The sequence below is a fragment of the Oryctolagus cuniculus genome, chromosome 16 (genome assembly GCF_964237555.1).
Source record: "Oryctolagus cuniculus chromosome 16, mOryCun1.1, whole genome shotgun sequence".
NCBI classification, from domain to species: Eukaryota; Metazoa; Chordata; class Mammalia; order Lagomorpha; family Leporidae; genus Oryctolagus; species Oryctolagus cuniculus.
Window position 1 is genome coordinate 23,110,931 of NC_091447.1, and position 25,027 is coordinate 23,135,957.

The 25,027-nt window shown below is 42.0% G+C and overlaps 1 protein-coding gene across 9 annotated transcripts in view; it reads right to left on the minus strand.

The window, feature by feature from the left end:
- The window catches only part of PDE1C (phosphodiesterase 1C), a 543,851-nt gene that overhangs the window by 265,843 nt on the left and 252,981 nt on the right, over positions 1–25,027 (minus strand). For 4 of the 9 annotated variants that reach the window (XM_017344418.3, XM_070059705.1, XM_070059703.1 and 1 more), the window contains one exon: positions 24,484–24,510. The exons of the other annotated variants lie outside the window; for them this stretch is intronic. In XM_017344418.3, the coding sequence (XP_017199907.2) occupies positions 24,484–24,510 (27 nt within the window). The remainder of the gene's footprint in view (positions 1–24,483; positions 24,511–25,027) is intronic. 9 annotated transcript variants of the gene reach the window in all.

The following is a 25,027-nucleotide window of genomic DNA, read 5'->3' on the forward strand; positions in this document are numbered from 1 at the left end:
CCTTGCAAAGGCTGATCAAAAATAATAAAAAGGCTAAAGGAATAAATTATTAGCAGACTCTGATAATCTGTTGTGATAAGCCCCACCACTAGAGAATGCATTACAAATTATTACAGAAAAACTTTTAAAATTGTTTATCTGTTAGGCTAATGCAGTGATTATCATCTCAAATACCTGATGTTTTCAGAGCAGCGACAAATCTGATTAATCAGTCTTGCATGGAAACCACATTAAATCTTCAAAGACCAATCAGAAAAAAAGCATAGGCGAGTCTTCTTGGGATTCAGACTTAATCACCTTTAGGCCCTGAAGGGAGGATCAGAACATAAGGACATCCTTAAAAAGAGGATGATGCAAAAGCAACACTGGCTCCCCCAGCCTCCCTGCTGATACACAGCAAGGCTACTTCGTCCAGTGGGAAGCTGTCCATCACAGAGGAAACTCCAGATTCTCCAGAAGCCACATTTTAAAGAATTACCATTGAGGGCATATTTTAGTTCACACAGTATATCCAAACGTCTGTGGCCCTGGAGGCCACATTTCAAAGGCTTGGGAGGCACATGTGGCTACTGCTTACCATGCTGGACAGCAGATCTAGACTTCTCACACAAATCTGAAAGGTCCCAAGCTTTTCCCACTAAATATTGATTTATTCATTCAAACTTACCTATTAAATCTCTTCATGCAATTTATTATTCTTAGTACTAGATGCTCCCTGGAATCAGCTGCAACAGCACTAGGAAATCCATAAGAAATTAATCTATGCTAGGGGCTGATGTTATGGTACAGAGGGTTAAGCCACCACACGAAGGCAGGTATCCCATATCTAAGTTCTGGTTTGAGTCCTAATTGCTTGGCTTCTGACCCAGCTCCCTACTAATGTGCCTGGGAAAGCAGTAAAGGATGGCCTAAATATGGGAGACATGGAGGAGGCTCCTGGCTCCTGAGTTTGGCTTGGCCCAGGCCTGGAGTAAAGCAGCAGACAGAAGATCAATCTCTCCCTGTCTCTCTCTCCCCAACCCCATCTTTCTCTCTCTCTCTTCTTCTATCATTCACTTTCCAATCAATAAATCTTTTTTTAAAAAAAAAGCTATGCTAAACATCAGATAGTCACCTAAAAAACAGTTCACAGTTTCTTATTGCTAATATTATTACTACTATTCTATTTCTAGTTCATACCTCATTTTTTATTTTCATTTTTATTATATATCACCTATTTATAGTGTACAAAGTGATATTATGATTTATGAATATGCTGAATAATTAAATCACATTCATTAACCTATTCATGCCCTCAAAGATTTACATTTTTTGTGGTGAGGACATTTGAAATTTCCTCTCAGCAATTTTGAAATGCACACTACTCTATCATCAATGACATCTACCACATATATATGCATAATAGGTCTCAAAAAAAAAAACCATATTCTTCCTCTCTAACTGAGGTTTCTATCTTATGACCATCACCTCCCCCTTTGCCCCCCAGCCCTGACTCTGGAACCACCCTTCTGTTCTCTGCTTACTTTTTTAAATACTTATTTACTTATTTGAAAGGCAGAGTGAGAGAGAAAGGGAAAGACAGAGATCTTCCATCCAGTGGTTTACTTCCAAAACGGCCACAAAGGTAGGAGCTGGGCCAGGTAGAAGCCAGAATCCTTGAACTCCATCCGGGCCTCCCACTTGGTTGGCAGGGGCCTATGCATTCAAGTCATCTTCTACTGCCTTCCCAGGAGCATTAGCAGGGAGCTGGTTCAGAAGCAGAGCAGCCAGGACCCTTAGGTGCTCCAGTATGGGATGCCAGCATCACAGGCAGTGGTTCACCCTGCTGTGCTACAGTGCTGGCCCCTCTCTGTTTACTCGGAGGTTTGACTGTTTTTTATTCCACATGTAAGTGCAAACAACAGTGTACAGAGAGAGCTTACCAATCAAGATAAAATATTTACAAGTCATACATATGATAATGGATTAATATCCAAAATATATAAAGAACTCTCAACTCAACAGCAAGAAAACAAACAAAAACATTAAAAACTGGCCAGGGACTTGAACAGACATTTCTCAAAAAACACACAAATGACAAAAAGATGCATGAAAAATGTTCAATGCTGCTAATCAGTAGAGAAATGCAAATTAAAACTACAATGAGATATCATCACATTACCTGTCAGAACAGCTATTATCAAAAAGAAGTGTTGTGAGAATGTGAAGAAAAAGGAATCCTTACACATGAGGAGGAACACAGATTGCTACATCCACTATGGGAATCTGTATGGTGCTTCCTCAAAAAACTAAAACCAAAATTACCCTGTGCTCCTGTAATCTCAATTCTGTTTATTTACCCAAAAGATTTGAAGTTACATTGTCAAAGACATGACTGAACTCCCAGGTTCTCTTTTTTTTTTTTTTTTTTTTTTTAAGATTTATTTATTTGAAAGGCAGAATTACAGAGAGGCAGAGAGAGAGAGAGGGGGTCTTTCATCCTCTGGTTCACTCCCCAAATGGCCAAAACAGGTGGAGCTGAGCCAGGAGCCAAGAGCCTCCTCCAGGTCTCCCACACGGGTGCAGGGCCCCAAGGACTTGGGCCATCTTCTACTGCCTTCCATAGCAGAGAGCTGGATCAGAAGAGGAGGAGCCGAGACTAGAACCAGCACCCTTATGGGACGCTGGCACTGCAGGAGGCAGCTTCACCCACAGCGCTGGCCCCTCCCATGTTCTTTACAACACAATTCACAGTACTCAGGTTACATAATCAACCTTCCTATTACTGTCTAGAAAAGCAAAGAATTCCAATTTCGAGTTTATCTTGCTGTTTCAAAGTGAAAAGGTGCACAGTTTTGCTTAAACAATAATCTACAAATTTTAAAGGAACAGAATAAATTCAGAAATAGGTCCAAAGCCATCTGGGCCTGCAACAAGAACAGAGGTAAGGAAGGAGAAGGAAGTGAGGGGACAGAGCCCAGCAGAGGCCGCAATCCCAGCTTTTCAGAGAATGGAACTCAGGAATCAGGAGTTGCAGAGGGCAGTTCTCTCATGAATGACTTTCACCCAAACACAGCCTGAGACCTAGGTTTAAAAACTAGAGTAGGTTGGCACCATGGCTCACTTGGCTAATCCTCCTCCTGTGGCATTGGCACCCCAGGTTCTAGTCCCGGTCGGGGCGCCAGTTCTGTCCTGGTTGCTCCTCTTCCAGTCCAGCTCTCTGCTGTGGCCCAGGAAGGCAGTGGAGGATGGCCCAAGTCCTTGGACCCTGCACCCGCATAGGAGACCAGGAGGAAACACCTGTCTTCTGGCTTCAGATCGGCACAATGCACCGGCCCCACTGGCCATTTGAGGGGTGAACCAACGGAAGGAAAACCTTTCTCTCTGTCTCTCTCTCTCTCTCACTGTCTAACTCTGCCTGTCAAAAAAAAAAAAAAAAAAAAAAAAAAAAAAAAAAAAAAAAAAAAAAAAACTAGACTGAATTTTTTTTGTTTTTTTTTTAACTTTTATTTAATGAATATAAATTTCCAAAGTATGACTTATGGATTACAATGGCTTCCCCCCCATACCGTCCCTCCCACCCACAACCCTCCCCTTTCCCACTCCCTCTCCCCTTCCATTCACATCAAGATTCATTTTCGATTCTCTTAATATACAGAAGATCAGCTTAGTATACATTAAGTAAGGATTTCAACAGTTTGCTCCCACACAGAAACATAAAGTGAAAAATAATAGATGATTTTTTTAAATGGTGATGAAATCAGATCAGACCTATTGTCATGTTTAATCCCAGTGAGAGTCAAGTTGGGAATTGATAATTTCTTTTTACTTTATTTTTTTTACAGAAGATCAGTTTAGTATGCATTAAGTAAAGATTTCAACAGTTTGCACCCCCATAGAAACACAAAGTGAAATATATTGTTTGAGTACTCATTATAGCATTAAATCTCAATACACAGCACATTAAGGACAGAGATCCTACATGAGGAGTAAGTGCACAGTGACTCCTGTTGTTGACTTTACAAATTGACACTCCTGTCTATGGCATCAGTAATCTCCCTATGTACCAGTCATGAGTTTCCAAGGCTATGGAAGCCCTCTGAGTTCTCCAACTCTTATCTTGTTTAGACAAGGTCATTAGACTGAATGTTATTAAAGGGGCTCTCGAAGCAATGGACATTGATTCCATGCCCCAATACATCTGAAAGAACTAAAAATTTAGCCATCACATTTGTGCATTTTAAAGACCATTCCTTAATAAACACAAGCGTGACTTTGCTCCATTGCATCATTACTTATCCTAGCAAGGGACTGGAAACAACTTAACTGCCTGTCATTAGGAGAACAGCCTAATTAATTCTGATTTAGCCATTCTACTAAGAACCTTGTAAGAAAAGGAACATTTATGTATGACCTGACATTAGAAACATCTCCAAGATGTGGCTGAGTTAAAAAGCGAGTTGCTGAAAAATACATAGTATATAAAATTCACTCACACACACATCAAAAATGGACAATGGCTACCACCCCTCAGGAGGAATCTGTCATAAGGATGGCTGAGGAGAGATGGGGGTTGCCAGAGAAAACAGGACAGTTTCACCTTCTCGGTAATATTTTAATGTTTATAGAGAAAATATGTTCACATTTTACTTATATGGAAAAATTGTGTAAAACAATGTATACTTTCAAATATGCTTAGGCCAAAGAAAAACACACCACATTCATATTTGTGCTCACTTAAGAACAAAGCTTCTCCCACCTATGTATTTATATGCATACGTTCCTTAACTTACTATTGGGGTCATATTCCAATAAGCCCATCAGAAGTTGAAACTTCCATAAGTCAAAAACGCATCTGGGGGGTGAGCATTGTGTTACAGTTGAATTAGCCACTGCTTGAGATGCCCACAGCCCATATCACAGTGCTGGTTCCATTCCTGGCTACTTCCTGATTCCAATCCAGCTTCTGATCCAGCTTCCTGCTCATGCACCTAGGAGACAGCACAGGATGGCACAAGTAGTTGTGTCCCTGCCACCCATGTGGGAGACCAGGACGGAGTTCCTGGTTTCTGGCTTCAGCCTGGCCCAGCCCTGGCTTTGCAGGCATTTGGGAAATCAACCAGCATATCAAAGACGGCTCACTCACTCTCTCCTTCTCCTTTTCCCTTTAACTCTCCTCATTGTTACTTTGCCTTTGGAATAAAAATAAATAATCTTTTTTTTGTAAAAAAAAAAAAAAAAGCCCTTTGTTCCAAGAGGAGCAGAGGTAGGAAAGCAAGACCATTTCCTTAAAAACCCCCCGGCCTAACCAGACTGCGCGCTCAGCCCTCTGCCTCTCTGCTGAGCCTCCCACCTGGTCTGGACAGGTGTAATCTCTCCACTCAACCATGTAACCTCACTCCTTCCTCCTCCCTGCCCCCAGTCCAAGTGACTGCACTCTCTCCCAGGTCCTGTCTGGAGAGGTGCCCATCCGTTCTTACAGATGTCCCTTCCCTAATAAACTTTGCTACTTTTACCTTCCACTAAAAAAAAAAAAAAAAAAAAAAAAAAAAAAAAAAAATTTTTTTTTAAACAAAGGAGGAAGAAAATGCACTTCGCACTTCATACACACCTAAGCCACTGAACATCCTAGCTCAGCCCCCCAGGACACTGCAGACTCTCTGATGGTTTCCCCTCATGACTGCAGGGCTATCTGGGAGCTATGCTCACTACCAGTGCTCAGCAGAAAGGCGCCCATCACTACCTCGGGGGAAAACCAATGTACAAAACTGGAAACACAGTTTCCACTGAATGCAAATAGTTTTTGTAGTATCATGAAGTTGAACAGCCAAGTCAAAACCATTCTAAGGTGGGAATCATCTATATTTGACTATGTGAATATATCCCTGAATATAAGTTCCTTGGATTTGCTTTATTTTTTTTAAATCAGATCTGTGCAAATCTTCTCATACAAAACTGAAAAGATCAGTATGCCTCTAGGTATCCATTGATGAGATTCAACAAAACCCCCAAATGTGACACTTTCCCATACTTTTTTTTTTTTTTTTTTTTTTTTTTGACAGGCAGAGTGGACAGTGAGAGAGAGAGACAGAGAGAAAGGTCTTCCTTTGCCGTTGGTTCACCCTCCAGTGGCCGCCACGGCCGGCGCGCTGCGGCCGGCGCACCGCGCTGATCCGATGGCAGGAGCCAGGAGCCAGGTGCTTTTCCTGGTCTCCCATGGGGTGCAGGGCCCAAGCACCTGGGCCATCCTCCACTGCACTCCCTGGCCACAGCAGAGAGCTGGCCTGGAAGAGGGGCAACCGGGACAGAATCCGGCGCCCCAACCGGGACTAGAACCCGGTGTGCCGGCGCCGCAGGTGGAGGATTAGCCTAGTGAGCCGCGGCGCCGGCCTACACTTTCCCATACTGAATGGTTTAAGCTGAGGAATCTAAGAAATAGCAAAGAGCAGGACTTCCTGACCTCGCCCTGAAACCTGGCTTTCCCACCTCTGCCTAGAGCAGGTCGTGTGGCCTTCGTGTGAGCAGCGACTTCCCTACATTGCAATTAGGAACTGATAACAAACCTGGTTACAAATTTATAACACTAAAGCACACTTGGTAGATGCTAATACAGACCCTACCCTTCCAGCATGGGAAGACAATGCTCAGCCAACCCACTGAAGTTGCACTTGGCCATGAGATTTGCTTTGCCCAAAGGAAGGAGGGTCATGGTGTACACTACAACCACACAAATCTTTAAGGGTAAACAATGCTCTGCCTCCCTCTCTCTTTTGCCACAGGAAGTGCACTCCATATAGCCCTGGGCTACTTACCACTCTGTAAATTACACAGAACTGATAACAACACAAAAAATTCTTGTCTACAAATAATTTCTGCCCAGTGGAGATTCAGTCAACTTCTCTCCCCTACCCTGGAGAAAGTTCCACCCTCCACTTACATGTCCCTAATCTATACACGTGGCTATTCTCTGTGTTATTATTTGAACTGGTCAAAACATCCTACCAGTTCATTCTTTCACAAATAATGACTTAAATACATTAACACATCTTCATTTTATATATGAATGAATAAGTGTATAATTTTACCTATCTTGAAAATTATCCTAACAGTGCTTAATATGTGTTAGATCATTTTGCAATTCATTTAATCCCCCTTACAACCTCATCTTTTACTAATGAGTGAATAGAGGCCCAGAGAGATTAAAATGCTCACTTAAAGCCATACACTGATTCATGACAGAGCTGGAATCCAAACTCAGTTCTGGCTAACACCTTCTCCACACTGTCACAAGGGCAACTATTCTGAGTGGAGAGATTAGCGTGGAATTGGGGATTGTGAAATCATAGGAATGTTAAGGGCCAGTTCTTTTTGTCACATGAAAGAACTGAGGCACAAAGGTATAAAGATCTGGCCCACACTGCAAAGCTGCAAAGCTTATAATGAGGAGAGACTAGAACCCAGGGCTCCTTACACCCAGCCTGGTGATCCTGCCTTCAAGGAAAGTCAAGCTGGACTAGGTCTTGATCAATAAATGGATCAGACCATCAGGATGCAGGAAAAGAGGCAGGGACACATGTGAATAAGTGGTATGAAAAAAAGAAAAAGTCCCTCGACCACAGGAGTCCAAGGACATTTATCCAGAGTGCAGCATGAGAGTGGGGAGGAGACAAGGCAGAGAGAGGGCACGGGACAGAGGAAGCCGCGGGGACATTTGCATTCCAGAATAGCACAGGGCTAGTACGAGGAACTCCTTGTGGAGGAATACCAAGGGATTGAGTGAGTCCACTACTTTCCTAACAGTCAGGAGACAGGTGCCAGGCCTTCTCACCTTGTGCACAATCCCTTCTCTTTGAGCTTGTGGCTTTTCAGAGGCTCGACAAGGTGGCATATAAGATTCCCTCCAGGAATCCAAAACTACAGCACGATCAGGGACACATACCCTTCTACGTTGATCCTGGTGGTGTACTGTGCTATAATCACAGGTATTAGAGAAACCCAGGTGCTGTAACCAACTAGAAAGGCACACAAGCAGTACTGGAAAAAAGATCACATGAAAGTTGTTTTTGGAGGAACAGGTGACACCACATGGCCTAAGGAGGAGAACACAGCCACTTGCTGTCACCTGATTGACTGTCAGGCGACGTCCTAGATCAGCAGAGAATTCACACCAAGTCCAGAGTCTTATTATCTCAAGTCAGAAGCTGTGCCACTATCAACAATTCCCCACACCCTGAGAACTTCCCATCTGTCTGTCACCTGGGGAAACCCTGCTCCTCACACCTCCAAGGCTGGAATCAGGTTCACAGTGAGACTGTGTGAAGGTAGCTGCTGACAAGAAATAGGACTCTTGTTTTCCAAAGATACATGTAAAATACAAACGAGTGCATAAAGTAATCAAACTAGAGAGTAAAAGCCAACTCTCATTAGAAAGAGCCTTGATTCCTGAATCTTATTGAAGGTAAGAATCCACCGGCCATGTTGTATAGTAGGCACCATGAAAACAGTGGAGACTCATGAAGACAGTGCCCTGTCAGCACCTACACACCAACCTGTGGAGAATCCCTACTCAAAGGGTAGCCAGGAACCAATGGCACCAAGGTCATCGGCCAGAGACACAGAGACTCGGGCACCAGCCCGGGCCTGCTGGATCAGAATCAGCATTTTAACAACATTCTCCAGGTGATGACATCAAGGCTTCAGAAGTTGTTTGCCAAGTTCCCAGAAGGAAGGTGGCAGAAAGCATGGGTTTGCAAAGAAAGGCTCTCAAATGAGGGGAGGGCTGGAGATGGAGAAAGACCAACCAGTCCATGAACTGCAGAACACAAACTACATCACAAAGTCATCTTCTGCTGACATCAGCTGACAACAGAAGTCCTTCCCAGGATGAACAGAGTACTGGATATTTGATCTACAAGTGCAAAGAGGTAGAGGGAGAGGAGGGCTCTCTCAGTAGCACTCTGGCAAGCCAACTCGAACATCAGTTCCCAAAGCTGTCCTAGATGCGCAATGCTCTGTGGTGAGTGTTCTGTCCCTTTGGGACTCACACATAGGTGAACAGACTTAAAGAAAAGGGAGAAGTGAGCCATGAAGCATAGTAAATGACAGCTTAATCTGCCTCACTCTGGAGTTCATTCAGTAATTTCAGGGAACCTACAGTCTGGAAGGCAGGGTGAAGACTTCACATGGAATAACTTCCAGGCCATCTTGTGCATCAGGAAGCCAAATTCCCTTTGTTATTAAAGGGCTAAATGTCCTTCCTCCATTTAGTACTTTGGTGAAGACAAAAAACAAGGCCCTGTTTTCCGTTATTGCCATTTATCTACTACGAAGCTTCAAAGAACGCAGATTCTCAAGAGCGTACTGGAGTAAGAACAGTTCCCAGGAGTACAGCCAGCTTCTGTGACTCTGGGCCTTCAACCTGTACCACTGAGATAGAAAGAGGAAGAGGGCCCTGGGCCTTCACCTTGAAGCTCCTCCAGATTCACTTCTTTATGGGCTACTGCATTTGACTTGACCTCAGACCCAAGAGAAGCCTTCAAGTGACCTGCTTCTAATTCAGGATAGAGGAAAATGCAAAGATCCTGGGAAGAATACTGAATTACTTCTAGGGGAAAAAAATGGCATTATTAGCATATTTATGTATATGCATTAACATATGTCCAGGCTGGATCTGAGCCTTCAAGTTCATCCACAAAAGGATGCAACTTTGGTTCTTAAACTCAGCTTCCACAAATCATTATCAGAAAGTTCCAAATTCTAGGTTGCCATCATCAATGTAGAATAAAGTCAGTTTACTGGGCCATGGTCAACACTTCTTGTGTGGCTAGAATAGAAAAGAAAAGGAAATATCAGAGTTACATCACTGGTAGTAAGATAAGGATTGCTCCAAAAATTTTATTTCTGGGGCATGGCATGTGTATATGAACACAGTATAAAATGTATTTCTTACTGTGAGTCACAAACATGAAAGTCATTTGTGTCCTGGTAGTATCTGGGAACTGGTCTCTCACTAGAAACAAGGGAAACAATGCAAGGCAAGCACTGGACAAACTCCTCAAGAACTTGTAAAAGCAGAAAGAGGAAGAAATCAAGTCCTCTTTGACCTAACAAATTGGGCTGGAGCTTCTACATACGCTGTCCCCTCTGCTGTGGGTCAACGGGAAGCCACATCACACCCAAAAATCTCACAAAAGATAAGGAAAAGCTGATTTAAGCCCGCATAGGTTTGTGCCTCAGATGGAGATAGTAATCTGATGCATGAACTCCCCTTAGAGGCAAGGAAGAAGCTAAGAGTCTGTGCATCCTTTTCCTTGGAACAGTTTTCACCGAGATCTTCATCCTCTGCAAAGACTGTTCTTTTATTCCCAAGTATGCTCATAGTAGCTCCCAGTCAAGCTCAGCTTCCACTGCACAAGACGCTAAAGCAAGAAATTAAGCAGATGTCCAAATGACTGCGTCAAAATGAGCAACAGCAGCACTGGTGATGAATTGTACTGCAAACTCCAAACGAGAATCCTGCTTTTCTTACCAAGTCCCAATATCTGTGAGGTGAAACAGAGAGGCCGGATTGCCCCCAGATTAAAGAGACTGGGGTCAAAAGTCAAACCAGGCCTCCACTGAACCAAGTTCCATCATTTTCGAACCTTAGAAAGTTACTCAGGTTTTGAAACACTCAGTTTTCTCATAAAATGGGACAATAATAAAACTTACCTCAGAAAAAAATAAAAGTTAAATGAGATACAGGTATAAGAGCATTTAGCCTAGTGCCAGGAACTTAATATCATGCATTATTATAAGTTATTATGGCTAGTATTACAATCATCATTATTATTTTCAAAGCAAAGTTTAATTTCTCCTCAGGATAGCTTGTTTCTCTGTTTGTTTTGCAATCCATATCATATTTAAAAAGCTACACATTTAAAAGTAGAAGAAGGAAGAAACTGTATTTTGTTATAAATGTTTGTTGTAGATGATTTCTATAATGATGAGCCCTAAACTAAATTCCCCAGAGAATTCTCCATTTCTACAAGGAAAACAACCATCATGATTCTACTTTGAAATAGACTGCTAAAATCTATAAAAATCTGTGCACTGGAGAGTTTTTGTCTCTGAAGACCCAGGAGCCCAACAGCAGGAATCACGTATCTGGAGTTCATTAGCAGGGGAAGTTCCTGCCTTTGACAGCAACAGACCCCAGCTGCTGCAGGGAAGTGGGAAAAGCAGCCCCACATTTCAGCTATAATGCACCTGGTCGATCGTGAAGTCCAACTCGAAGGCAGAGAGAGTTCATCTGGACCCCCTGTGGCAACAAGCATAAAGGGCAGCCTGGCCTTCAAACTCCATAGAGGGGCCAACTCTGAAAACGTTCAACCAACTTAGCAGTGGAATGACATTCTCGGGGTACCAGGCCAGTCTCACAGCTACCCACCTACCAGTTGGCTTCCAACACAAAGACTCCTACACCATCACAGAGTTTGCTTCAGAAATGACTTTTCCTTCTATAAATGGCATTAAAGGAACACCTAGCCTGAGAACCATACATGCAAGATGAAGAGGAAAATATATGCAAAGTAAGTACAAGAAAGGAGGTGATGGAGAAGAAAACAATGAAATATAAAAGAATCAATAGAAAAATTCAACAAGGACAAAAGTTCTCTGTTTTTAAGATTAACAAAAGTAAAAAAACAAGTAGCATGACTGATGAAATAATCAGAGAAAGCACAAATTATCAGTATCAGGAATGAAAGAATCATTGCAGCTCTCACAGACACTAAGAAGAGATAATGCGGTGGGTGTCTGACCTAGTGTCCAGCTATGACACCCACGCCCCATAGCCCAGTACCTGGGTTCAAAGCCCAGCTCTGACTCCTGATTCCAGCTTCCTGCCAACACAGGCCCTGGAAGCAATGGTGGTGGCTGAAGTGGCTGAGTTTCTGTTATCCACATGGGAAACTTGGATTCAGTTCCCAGCTTCCATTTTCAGCCTAGCCCAGTCTCAGCCACTGCAGGCATTTGGGCAATAGACCAGCAGAGTGGAGAATTTCTCTCTCTCTCTCTCTCATTCTCCCTCCCTCTCTCTCTCTCAAATAAGCATTTAAAAACAGATAGTAAACAACGTTTTATCAATGAACTTCACCACTTGTGATGGGGAATCTTTTTTCTGCCAAGGGCCATTTAAACATTTATGACATCATCTGCAGACCATACAAAACTATCGACTTAAAAATTAGCCTGCTCTAATTTTTTAGCCCACCTGTGATTGCCTTAGCAGAATCTAACCAAATGAATTGGTGGGCCTTATCCAGCCTGCCGGCTGGATGTTCCCCTCCCTTGAAGTGAATGGATTCCTTGACCAACACAATTTACCAAGAGTGACTCCAAAAGAAACAAAGTGTAAGCATCCCTGTTCCTATTAAGCCACTGGCGTCCAGCTGTGCATCCACAGCCTGGAAGCTGCAGCACCACCCGGGACCTCCTTGCAGTGTGGCTCTGCCGGCCCAACCCACACCTGCTCAAAACTTTGAGGTGGGCACCAAGGGAGCGCAACAACTGCTGTTTCAGCAGAGCCCTTCCGGGTGATCCTGAGGCCCTGTGATGACTGAACATCTGACCACCATCTTCCCACCAAGAAACCCAGGCCTCGATGGCTTCACCAACGAATTCTATCAAACACGTAAGAAAGAATGCCACCCTACAAATATCCTCTGGGAACAGCAAAGAGGAGCTCCCGTGGCGAATCCCTATTCCTTTTTGGAAGACACAGAGATTCTTTTTACCTACCCCTGATTCTTATTTTGGAGTGATTCCTGGTTTCTCTGGTATGGGTCATTCTTAGAGAGAAGTGCCCACATCGCCCAGGAAGCCACACTCTATGTCCTGAAGCAGGAAAAGACCTTAATTAGTCGTCCTCTTTCCTTCACTCACAAGCCTTAGAGGAATGCCAATCTACTTCTGTACAATGGAACTAAAGCAGAGAGCTCACCGCTGCCCCCTAGGGACGTTCACGGCTCAGTGATCTTCCCTAGTCTGCCATAACCAACCTCACGCAAGCCAGAGCAGGGACCAGGGCTTGGATAACAAAACTGGTGATAAAAAATCAAGGATCTACTCACATAATTCCTTCTAAACAAAGTACACGCCATTTTTCCACATGTTTGTTTTTCATATGTGTCCTTAAGGCCCAAATTTAATCTCCAGAAATTCTTTTCAGAGCCTCCCAAACTAAGCAGAGCTACGCCTCTGTACCTCCATCAAAGAACTTACATTAACATTGTCTGCCTGTCTCCTTGCCGTCCCTCCCTGGTGCCACAAGCTTCCTGGGGGAGAAACTGCATCTCGCTCTTGCATTATCCTCTAACATGTCACAACTTGCCTGCGACACAGCTGTGCTCAGGAAACACAGAGTGAACTGAAGAGTCTAGGAGTGGAGTCAGACACGTCAAAAGTCACATTCCTAAATAAAATATGCTCAACTCAATACTTGGGTACAACATTTTTCAAATAAATATGAGTATTTTCCTTTTTTTTCATCTAACCTCTCCAAAGAACCGTTACTGCAAACCAGGTGGACTGGATTTCATTTTGCACATCTGACCTACTCCTTCTAACTCTCAGGTGGGTACATGGGGTCCCTGCCCGTGGACCCCTGCAGTCAGAACCCATCACAGCACATGTGCAGGGACCAACAAAGCAACCTCGAAGAGACAACACAGAGACGACACCAGAATTAGGTTGGATTCCTTTCTTTTTTTATTTTTTTTTATTTTTTTAGGATTTTTTCCAAAGACCTGAGGTTGGTTTTCACAGCCTTGTAGATCAGCTACTGGCTTCTCCCACCTCTGCCCATGATTTGCTGGTACCATTCCAACCACTGCTCTGACAAATGAGGCCTTAAACAATGAATCTCCAGTACAAGGAGAGGAAGTCCCTAAGGGAGACCAAGTTTTGAGCGCGAGATCTCACTCTTAATTATGATGAAGGGTGGGCTCAGTAGCCATTAACTTTTAACAGGAGGGAGGACATTATATAAACAGCTGGTGCTCGTTACAGTCTTAATACACACCTATAACTGGACTATACACCATGCAGACATTGCTTCATTTAATCTTTACTACAACTATAAATGAGCTACTATTAGCAGCCCATAATCAGAAAATATTGTGTGCTTAATGATGGAAAAATCATTAAGTCAAGGAGGGGTAGAAATTGGATTTTCATTTAGGTCTCTCAGACCCCAAAGTCCATGCCCTGAATGCCAATGATATAATATCATTTTATAGACTAGTGGTTTCATCATGCTCCTACCATGTTTCACACAAACCAACAGCAAAAGTAAGTCACTGATCTCAAAGAAGGGAAATCATCTACCCTATCAATCTAAAAACCTTTGAACATGATTCATTTTCCACACAAGAGACTAATTTAAGGAAATTTTATTCCAAGTCAAAGTAATGATGCTAAATGGGAAGTGATTTAAGCTTTACAATGGCTTCATCAGAACTTCATCTGTCAAATCCCAAAATCATGATCCTGGAACAGAGTTCTCAATACAGTGAAATCAGTAGGGAAAAAAGCAGATAGAAAGTAAACAGGAGAAAGCATGAAGTTAGCATGCTTAAATGAGCACAAGGCCAGCTTACTGAACAGCTGTGCTCATGGGCCAACACGTCACATAACAACACATCAGCAGCGGCAGCATGGGTACCATATTGGTATTACTATGTACCTTCATTGCCAAGGAAGGGCATTACGCCCTGTGAAAGAATGGGACTGGGATCTTGTTTACCCCATCAAAGAGGTACTATTTGCATTACCAAAAGGGTTGGTTTTCTATCTTTCCTGATAACAGGTCATTAGTGAACAGTGGTGACTAATGAAGATGGAACCATTATTAACAACACAATACTAGAGTAATTAGTGAAATTATCACCAAATCATGGCAGAATTATCAAAGCTACAGGATTATGGATTTGGTGTGACAGCAGAAAGGTCATGGTACAGCTCACAGCCCATACTGCACACATCAAGTTCTCTTCTTAAGCCCTTTAACTGCTCAGTTGAGTCTGTGAAGCTCTTGATTATGATTGAATGCTAAAACAAGTCCCAGAGATTAAGGACGCAATTGCAGAAAAGTCTGCCCACAGTCCCACCATTTGTGTTTGCAGCAAAGGGCAACAAGACCACAGGAACCTCTCGGTCCCCTAGTGGCAGAGCACTGCAGGCCAGAAATCGTACAGTGAGGCATTTACCTAGGACTCCACACTAAGCCCTGCTTCCAGGGGGGATGTTCTTGCTACTGGACTGGCATCAACTTCAAGAAACAATGTTGCTGTCTTGGTGTAGTAAGTGGGAATCTATTTGCATTTATATTCTGACTTTTTTTATAGCTACAAATCTTCACTCAAATTACTATGATAATTTACTCTTTGCACTCCCACATGGAAGAGATGGAATTCCAGTCCAAGTAAATTTGCTTTGTTTTATTGCCTCTTAGGTAATTATATGCAATAATATCAAAATGTTCCAGTTAAGATATGTGATTTAATGCCTTTCTAGGGCTGGTAGAATGTAATAGTATATAAAATTTATGACTTCTGATTTGTCTCAGTATATAGTGTGTTTACATATTTCAAACATTATAAGACCTAAAAACAACTTTACAATCTTTTTCAAAGCATGCTTTAAAAGTATTTAAAAATTTTTCCTTGTCTATGTCAAGGAACTAGAAAAGCAAGAATAAATCAAATCCAAAATTAGAAGGAAAGAAATAGCAAAGATCAGAACAGAAATAAATAAAGACTAAGTAATAATGACCAATGAAATAAAGATTGGTTCTTTGGAAAAAAAGTGAAATTGACAAACCCTTACCTAGATCAGAAAGGAGAAAAGATTCAAATTTGTAGAATCAGACCAGAGAAAGGAGCTATTACATCTGACACCACAGAAACACAGGGGCTCATTAGAGATTATGAAAAACTATACACCTACACATTTCATAACCTAGAAGAAATGGACAAACTGCTGAACACAATCCCCTTAACAAGACTGAAACATGGAAAAAATAGACCATCTGAACAAACAGTAATGAGTAACAAGATAGAAACAGTAATAAAGTCTCCCATTAAAGAAAAGTCCAGGATCAGATGAAATCACTGCTAAACTCTATCAAATATTTAAGGAACTAATACCAAGTTTTCTTAAATTAGTTCCAAAAATATAAGACAATTCTTCCAAACTTGTTCCAAACAAGGCCAGCATTAACCTGATGTTACAACCAGGCAAGGACACACACATGCACACACACACACACACACACACTATAGGCCAACATCTTTAATCAACATAGTCACAAAAACTCTCAACAAAATACTAACAAACTGAATCCAACGGCACACTACAAAGATTATTCACCATAATCAAGCGGGATCCATCCAAGGATCAATGCAAGGATGGTGCAGCACTTGTGAATCAGGGGGTGGCAGTGTGGCTTAGTGGGGAAAGCTGCCACTCAGGAGACCGGCATCCCATACGGGCACCAGTTTGTGTCCTGGCTGCTCCCCTTTGATCCAGCTCTCTAATAGCTTCAGAGGAGCAGAGGAGGATGGCCCAAGTCCTTGGGCCCCTGCCACCCTTGTGGGAAACCTGGAGGAGGCTCCTGGCTCCTGGCTTCAGCCTGGCCCAATCCCAGCTGCTGTGGCCATCTGAGGAGTAAACCAGTGGATAGATCTCTCTCTCTCTCTCTCTCTCTCTGTAATTTTGTCTTTCAAATAAATAAATAAATCTTCTAAAAAATTGTAAATTAACAAATATGCTATGCCACATCAAGAGAATGAAGCGCAGGAGTGATATTATCATCTCAGTGGATTCAGAAAAGGCACTTGGTAAATTTGGACATTGCTTCACCATAAAAACTCTGAAAAGATTAGGTAAGGAAGGAACATAAAGGCCATATGTAACAAGTCAACAGTTCACACACTAAATGGGGGAAAGCTGAAGGCTTTTGAAGATCTAGAAGAAGTCAAGGACCCTCATATTTACCATTGTTATTCAACATCACACTGGAATTCCTACCCAGGACAGTTAGGCAAGAAAAAGAAGTAAAGCACATTCAAATTGGAAAGGAGGAAGGCAAATTGTCACTGTTCGCAGGTGATATGATCTTATACACTCCAAAGACTCCCCCAAAACAACTATAAAAATAATAAATGCAATAAAATTTGTAGAGCATAAAATCAACATACAAATATCAGTGCATTGCCATACCACCAATAGCCAATTATCTAAAAAAGAAATCAAGAAAGCAATCTCAATTTGAATAATTACAAAAAGAAATAAAATATCTAGGAATCAATTTATAATCGAAGAAGTGACATATTTCTACAATGATATATTACTCTTCCATTACTACAATAGAATACCTAACACAGGCTACTGATAAAGGAAAATGGTTTATTTCAGCAAAGGTTCTTGGGGTGCAAGTTCAAGAATGGGTAGTGCCATCAGGAGACATGCTTTCAACCAATGAAATGAAGTGCTATTTACTCTGCAATAGTTTAAATAATATAAGTTTTCCTTCAAAAAAAAAAAAGAAAATTAAAGACTTTTCCTAATTAAGGGGCATGTCCTTGTGGCTACTGCCCTAGCGTAGCTGTTCCCCTGACCCACCTACCCCAGCCTCTCCCATGTGCCTTCAAAGACTGTCACCAACCACCTGCTTACTGAGGCTGATTCCGCCCTTCTGGAAGTTTGAGCCTCTGCCCTCAAAGAGCCCCTGAAGAACAGGGTCTGCCTGCTTCCTGCCAGTTCCTAGGATGACCCAAGACTTCCACTTTGCAGCATCTCTAAGTGCAATCCCTCTGCATGTTGACCCCTGAGCTCCAGTTTCCTCCCTGAGCATTTAGTGACCAACCATTTTCATGTGCCAAAGACTTCCTATATGTTTTCCCTATACTATTTCATCCTGGGCTCCTAAGAACCCTAGGCAACAAATATTTCCATTTGACCAGAAATAAACAGGTTCCAGTAGGTTGGGAAATTCACCCAAGCATTGCACACGGTTCATGCTAGGACTCTGATTTCAACTCAGATACAGGTGGCTCCAAACCACATCTCTTTGCCCCAACCCTTAAGCCTTCCTCATTTCATGGCTGAGCAAAGACCACAGACATCCCTAAAAAAAGTGAAAGAGAAGAGAAAAGAAGAAAAAGTTCTCAGCTTCCTCTGCTCCTTCCAGTTTACTTAGAAATTCTTCATTCCTAACGGTTACAACAGAAAAACATTATGCTTAGTGAAATAAGCCAGATAAATATAAATACATTTTCTCTGATGTGTAGCAGTTAATATAGAATACAAGAAAGATAAATATATTTTCTCTGATGTGTGGCAGTTAATATAGAATACCAAAAAAAAATGTATAGAATCAAAATGGACATCTTGTGATTTGATCATTATTTTTAGCCTTTGTTTATACTCTTGTGGAACTGTGGTCTTTCTACTTTTTATTTGTTGAATATTATGGTTAGGGTGCATTAAGTCTGTGATTATAGAGTGCATTGAAATTATGCTTTTGCAAAAATTAAAGAAAAGAAGAAAGGAAGGAAGGTGGAGGACTGAGGGAGGGTGGAAGAGAAGCAGAGAGGAAAGTATGTTATCTTCTTAAAATTCTACCTATGAAATACATGAAGTCTGTTCTCTTTCTATTAATAACCTCTTTAAAAAATAAATTATTTACCCCAGTCCCCTCTCCCTAACATGCTCATGTTATGGGAATAAACAACCCAGAGCTGAGCTGAGCATGACTCCAAATGTGAAGTGGCAAAGGGAGAACTCCAGGCAGTGACTTCATGAACTTGGAAAAGTCAATATTGTATTAAATCAGAGACTAGAATGGTACAGAACAAGTTTTTCTTTTATTTGATTCTATCTTTGTTATTTGCTTTTCACGCATAAAGAGTTATGCATTCATGTATGACTGAGCACATCACTTGAAAGCACTTTACACTAAGTGCAAAAATAGATGATTCATCAAGAAAGAATCTAGAGGCAAGCATTGTAATGTAGCAGGTAAAGCCGCTGCATAGGCTGCTGACATCTCACATAGGGGCTCATTTGAATCCTGGGTACTCCATTACTGATCCGGCTCTCTGGGAAAAGCCATCTATCCATTGGTTCACCCCTCTAATGGCCATAACAGCCAAGGCCAGGCCAGTACAAAGCCAGGAGGTTTATCTGGGTCTTCCACATGGGTGCAGGAGCCCAAATACTTGGGCCATTCTCCACTGCTTTCTCAGGAGCATTAGCAGGGAGCTGGATCAAAAGTAGAACAGTCAGAACTTGAACTAGCATCCATATGGGATGTCAGTGTTGCAGGCAGCAGTTCAACCTACTACACCACAATGCCATCCCCCAAAGAGGCATTTTAAAACATGTTTCTATTTATATTATTTATTAAATTAAATAGAAATAATAAATATTAATAGATTTCTGGAGGTGAGTATGTGGCCTTAGTCTTGTTGATTTAAAGCCCAATCCAGTAAGGTTTCCTATGCAGGGAGACGCTTACCTCTGCCTAGTGGTGTTCTTACTAGCCTGGTAAATAGTACTATTAACATCACTCTTTCTGTTAAACTTCTGGTGTCAGAAGGGATGACTATATTTCTATTAATGCTAATCACTCAGAAGAATTACTATCATCAAAACATCCATGGGTTACCAATATGTGCCTTACACTTGAGAAATACTTCAAGAAAGACAGCCATCTCAGATGAGTTGTAGTAGGATAATTACCTTGGAAGAAAGTAGGTAATTTTCCTTTAACATGATTTTGAAGGGTAAATAAACAGAAGTGAAATGAAATGAAACTTAGCAGGAAAGGTATAAAAAAAAAAAAAAGGTAGATTATTTGTGTATCCTGGGCTGTCTTCCCCTTGATGTCTAAATCAAAACTGTGTGATCTAAAGCTTTTTCAGATAACATTCAGGCTATTTAGTTTATATGTAAGAAGCCACCAGCTTTATTTAATTAATGATTAACAGAATTCAAATAACTACACTTAGAATTCAACTGATCAGCTAAGTCCACAATGGGACAGTTGTCCCTAACATGAAAAAGGAGTCATAGCTACTTCTGGTTCAAATGAGCCATTGAATAGGCAAACATGTGTTTAAGCAGACCAGCACCTGCCTAGGGAGTCAAGACAGATTTTTGTCTACCTTTGATCAAGTGAGGAATCTACACACTCTGGATCCACAGACTCCCTAGAAAAGGCCTCAAGCAGGACCATTCTGACAAAGGCTGAAGGTTAGTAAGCTTTGTGGACTGAAGAAGGGCACAAATTCTTTAAACATTTCTTCCATTAAGAAATATAGTCCATTACCCCTCGTCATGAATCTGATTGGGCTCACTGATAGTTTGACAGACAGAATGATAGAGCAGAAATGACGCTGCACCTGTGTCTGGGCTCAGGCCTTCCTGTAATCAGGAGACAAGGATTTTCCACTCCCTGTCTTGGAGAACACTTAGCCTAAGAAAGCAAATAAGAAGTGCAACCACCGTGAGTCCACCGTGCAGAAAGAACCCCAAGGCCCATGGAGACGCTCTGGGAGAAAAGCCGTATGGAAAGAGGAGACAGGGAGAGGGGAGACAGACATAAGGAGCACTGAGCTGCTGACAGGTGAATAAAGGCGCCATCTCTATCTTGGAAGTGAGAACTCCATCCTTCATTAGCTGGATCACACTCAAACCACCCAGCCACACCCTTCCTGAATTCCTGACCCATAAAACTGCAAGCCAAATAAAATGGTTGTTTTAAGCCACTACTGTGGGAAGGGCTTGTTATTCAATGATAGATTAGAAGAATGTAGGTCTATATCATATGAAAGTATTAAAAACAGAAGAGTTCAAACTGATCCTCTATTAATTTGCACTTTAAGTAACTCAATGAAGCTGTTATAAGGCAGTCTGGTTTTTTATTACAGTGACAAAAAATGCGACAGCACAGCATTCACGTCAGATACGCAATAATATGCTTTCAAAGAAATTGACATAGTAATTTGAATCTTGACAGGTTTGAGCTGCCCTCTTGTAAATCTCTCTCACACCTGTCTATTTCTCTCTCCTCAAAATTGAGGCAACTGTGAAGCAGCTCATATCCCAGGTTAAGTCCATGTGAAAGTGATAAATTACTTTTTACTACAAAAGACTATTGTACCCTCTAATCTGAGTGATTCATTTACATCCCGCTTAGTGGTTCACATGCAATTACTACCCTGAGTCCAGTGAACCTGAACAAGACAGAATTGTTTCGTCAACTGGAAAGGCTCACTATATTTAGGAAAGTATAGCAACCTCCAAGAAGCTTCAAAGTTTCAGTTCATTTTCCTTTCAATGACTCCTGCACATGGTACATCAAAGTATAATGTTACCCTTTTGCACTATTGATTGACTTCACAGGGAAACAAGAGGGCACAGGAATCTCTCCCAGTAGATGATGCTCATTAGAAGTGAAATTACAGTGGTCATCTAAAATGACCATTGTTGAAGCCTACTGGCAGGTTTTAATCACATCAGTGATTTTTTTTTTTATCTGAATGTAATCTGTTTAAATCTTTAATGCCAAAGTCAACTACAATGAAAAGCAGACACTGGCCTTTTAGGCTGAATTGTGGGTTTCAAATACTCAGTCAAAGGAGGTCTAAGCAACTCTATTTCTTTGGAATGCACTTTGCAAACTCTTTTCAGCAGCAGAATAAATAGTTTGGCATTTGAAAAGCATATTCCCAGCCGGCGCCGCGGCTCAGTAGGCTAATCCTCCGCCTTGCGGCGCTGGTACACCGGGTTCTAGTCCCGGTCGGGGCACCGGGTTGTGTCCCGGTTGCCCCTCTTCCAGGCCAACTCTCTGCTGTGGCCAGGGAGTGCAGTGGAGGATGGCCCAAGTCCTTGGGCCCTGCACCCCATGGGAGACCAGGAGAAGCACCTGGCTCCTGCCTTCAGATAGGCATGGTGCGCCGGCCGCAGCACGCCGGCCACGGCGGCCATTGGAGAGTGAACCAACGGCAAAAAGGAAGACCTTTCTCTCTCTCTCTCACTGTCCACTCTGCCTGTCAAAAAAAAAAATGAAAAGCATATTCCCAATGCCTCACCCTAATGATAGGCCATAAAGCCTAGAGTGGCTGAAGTTGGAACAGTGCTGTCAAATACCACAAAGCTTTATTAATTTGTGATTTGTAATTCTTCAAGTAGAGCTCTATATAGTCATCTTGGAGTTGGCAGTACAAATGAGATGAGTGATGGTGTATGTTTGGATACACCTATGCAACAGTTGCTGTTCACATAACATTCAGCTCTGCACATGGAGTCATTCTGTGTGCTTCTGGATTACCAACATAGTTTTGATTGTCTAAATTTTTATGTTTAGTGTGTGTATATTATTTATTGATTTACAAATAAATGACTTATTAATGTTAAAAAAAGAAAATTACATTGACCATAAGAATTAGTACTCTTGTTTAGATTTTGATTGAATCATGCCATTTCAGTCCTAATCCTACCAGAATTCATTCAGACATTCCTGAAAACCCTAGGAAGATTCTCATGAAGGGACCTGGCATGTAAAATGGAAAGTTCATATATTAGGTTACTATAACTCAGTTTATGTCTTAATCAACTCAAGACTGAGTTGTTCACCATACAGCTCTGATATTTGTCGCTGGTGCCCTCACCAACAGCCTGGAACACTTATCAGTTTGGAAGAGCTCAGTCCCTAGAAGGAGCAGTCATTACTCATTTGTTCAGCGCCATTTCATTCTAGGCACTGTGGCAGAAGCAGGAGACACTGTGGGGCATCGCAGACAAGATGCTCACAAAGAGGCAGAGAGAGAGAGAGAGAGAAAGAGAAAAAGAAAGAGAGAGAGACGAAGGCAGCTGCAGAAGCACACAGAAGGCCGACAGGGCTCCAACCAAGAGTGCTGACCATGAGATGGGCCAGGATTCAGGAAGGAAAGAAGGAACAGCATGTGTAAAGACACAGAGAAATCAATCAGCACAACATGTTCAAAAAACACAACATGTTATCATGACTTGCAAAATTTATCTATTTCCTATAAGCCTCATTGGTTCCTCGGGTACATTTGCAACTAATACTCTTCATCCCCTCTCACTTAAGAAAAAAAAAAACAAGGACACAAATGAGATCTATAACCTTAGATAAGCCTAGGATAAATATATTTACCAAAATCTCTTCCTACAAAAGCATCCTTGATTTTAGAATCATGCCAATGGAAAGTCATAGCTAATGTTGCAAGAATACAAAAGGAAGTTGAAAGTGGCAAAAGCTGATGTTGGAAAATAAAGGAAACCATGGGAGGCCTTAGGTGCTGCTACTGAAATTCATGAAAGGAAATCATTGTAAAGAAAACAAACCAAAAAAGTATATACAAGAAGAATCAACAAATAAACGATGCGACAATGTATATATTAACTTGCTTGACTGAAGTAATTATTTCACTCTGAGAAATAATGATGTACAACCTCATGTTAAACACCTTAAATGTATACAATAAAAAAAGGAACCAAGAAATTCCACCATGAATTATATGATTATGTGATTTTCCTAAGCTCATTTCATTATTCCATTCCTTGGAGACCCCTCCCATCCTTTCCATGTTCATAATTGTGTACATGCACACATAAGCAAGCTACATCACCAAATCAGCAAACCATATCTCAAAAATATCCCATAGGTTCTAAAAAAATAGATTCCCCATTTGGAGCCTGCCACTGCCCTCAAAGATGCAGGGGCAGTGGTAAGTCATTTGGAACCATGCATACAATGGCTGCAAGTCCAGCAACTAATAGCTGCACAGATCAAGGCCAGTCCTCCGTATCCCTTCACGGCTCTGCACACCAAAAGGCCTACAAAGCACAGCCAAGATCCAAGCCAGGGCCTCAACTTCAAACCTTCACTTTTCCATAGGACATGGAGGGTGGGTGATGGCAGATGGTATTCTAGCTTCAATTACCCTTTCCACAGCCAAACCAAGCTGACCTCTGCCCTTTAAGGAATTTGTGCCTGCGATTTGAGTCCAATAGCATTTTGCCAGTGAATTGGAGAAAAGACAATTTGAGGCAAGGGAGAATTTGGAAACTAGAAGTGATTTAAAGACTGCTTTATGCTCGCTGTGCTTAAGCCTTCAGCCCCTGCCAGCCCCATCCCTCTCTGGTCACGGTTTAAGTAAAATCACTAGACAGCACAGCAGGAACATGCCTTTGCATCCACAGGATCCACTCTTACATGAAGGTTTCTACCCACGGTGCTGCAGTCGATGTCTGCAATCAATTTTTAATTACAGCAGCAGTAGTGATCAGGAGATAAAGGAGGCAACTCACTGAGAAGGAATCAAGAGAAGTTTATTATAGCTCCAGTCCACCACGAGCCAGACTTGTGTCACCACTGACTCAACCAACCAGGGCTTAGAAAGTGCCCTGTTCTCAGAAAGGCACTCTTACCTCTGGGATGTTTTCTTATATTTCCTCCTGTAGGAAGAAAAGCATAAACACACATCAGAAAAGCACTCGTGGCAGGCAGTGGGGGAGAAAGGAATTTCTTCAGGGGGCATGAACATGGAGGGCGATGCTTCTCCAAGGTTCCCTCTGTGAAGCTTATGGATTTCAGAGCCAAGCTAAAAGGCAGTGGGTGTTGTTTTTACATTGTAGCCGGGTGGACAGAACCTTATCCTTAACCATGAACAACAACAGCCGGAGAACTCACTCAATGGCTCTGAGTTCTGGTGCCGAGAGGGCATTGTAGGATCCCGGCTGAAGTGGTCTTTAAAGACAGCAAGACCCAGGTTTAAATCTCAGCCCTTCCATTTCCCAAATTCATGGGGTTGTTGTGGAGTCAATGGGCAGAGACTTCTACAGCATTTTTGTCTGCCACATATTAAGGGTCATACACATCAATTCTCTGCATGTCACTTGGGTTCCTAGTATCCCCATCACTCATTCATTCAGCTTTGAGGTCCCTGGAAGGGTGTGTCTTTTTAAATGCAAA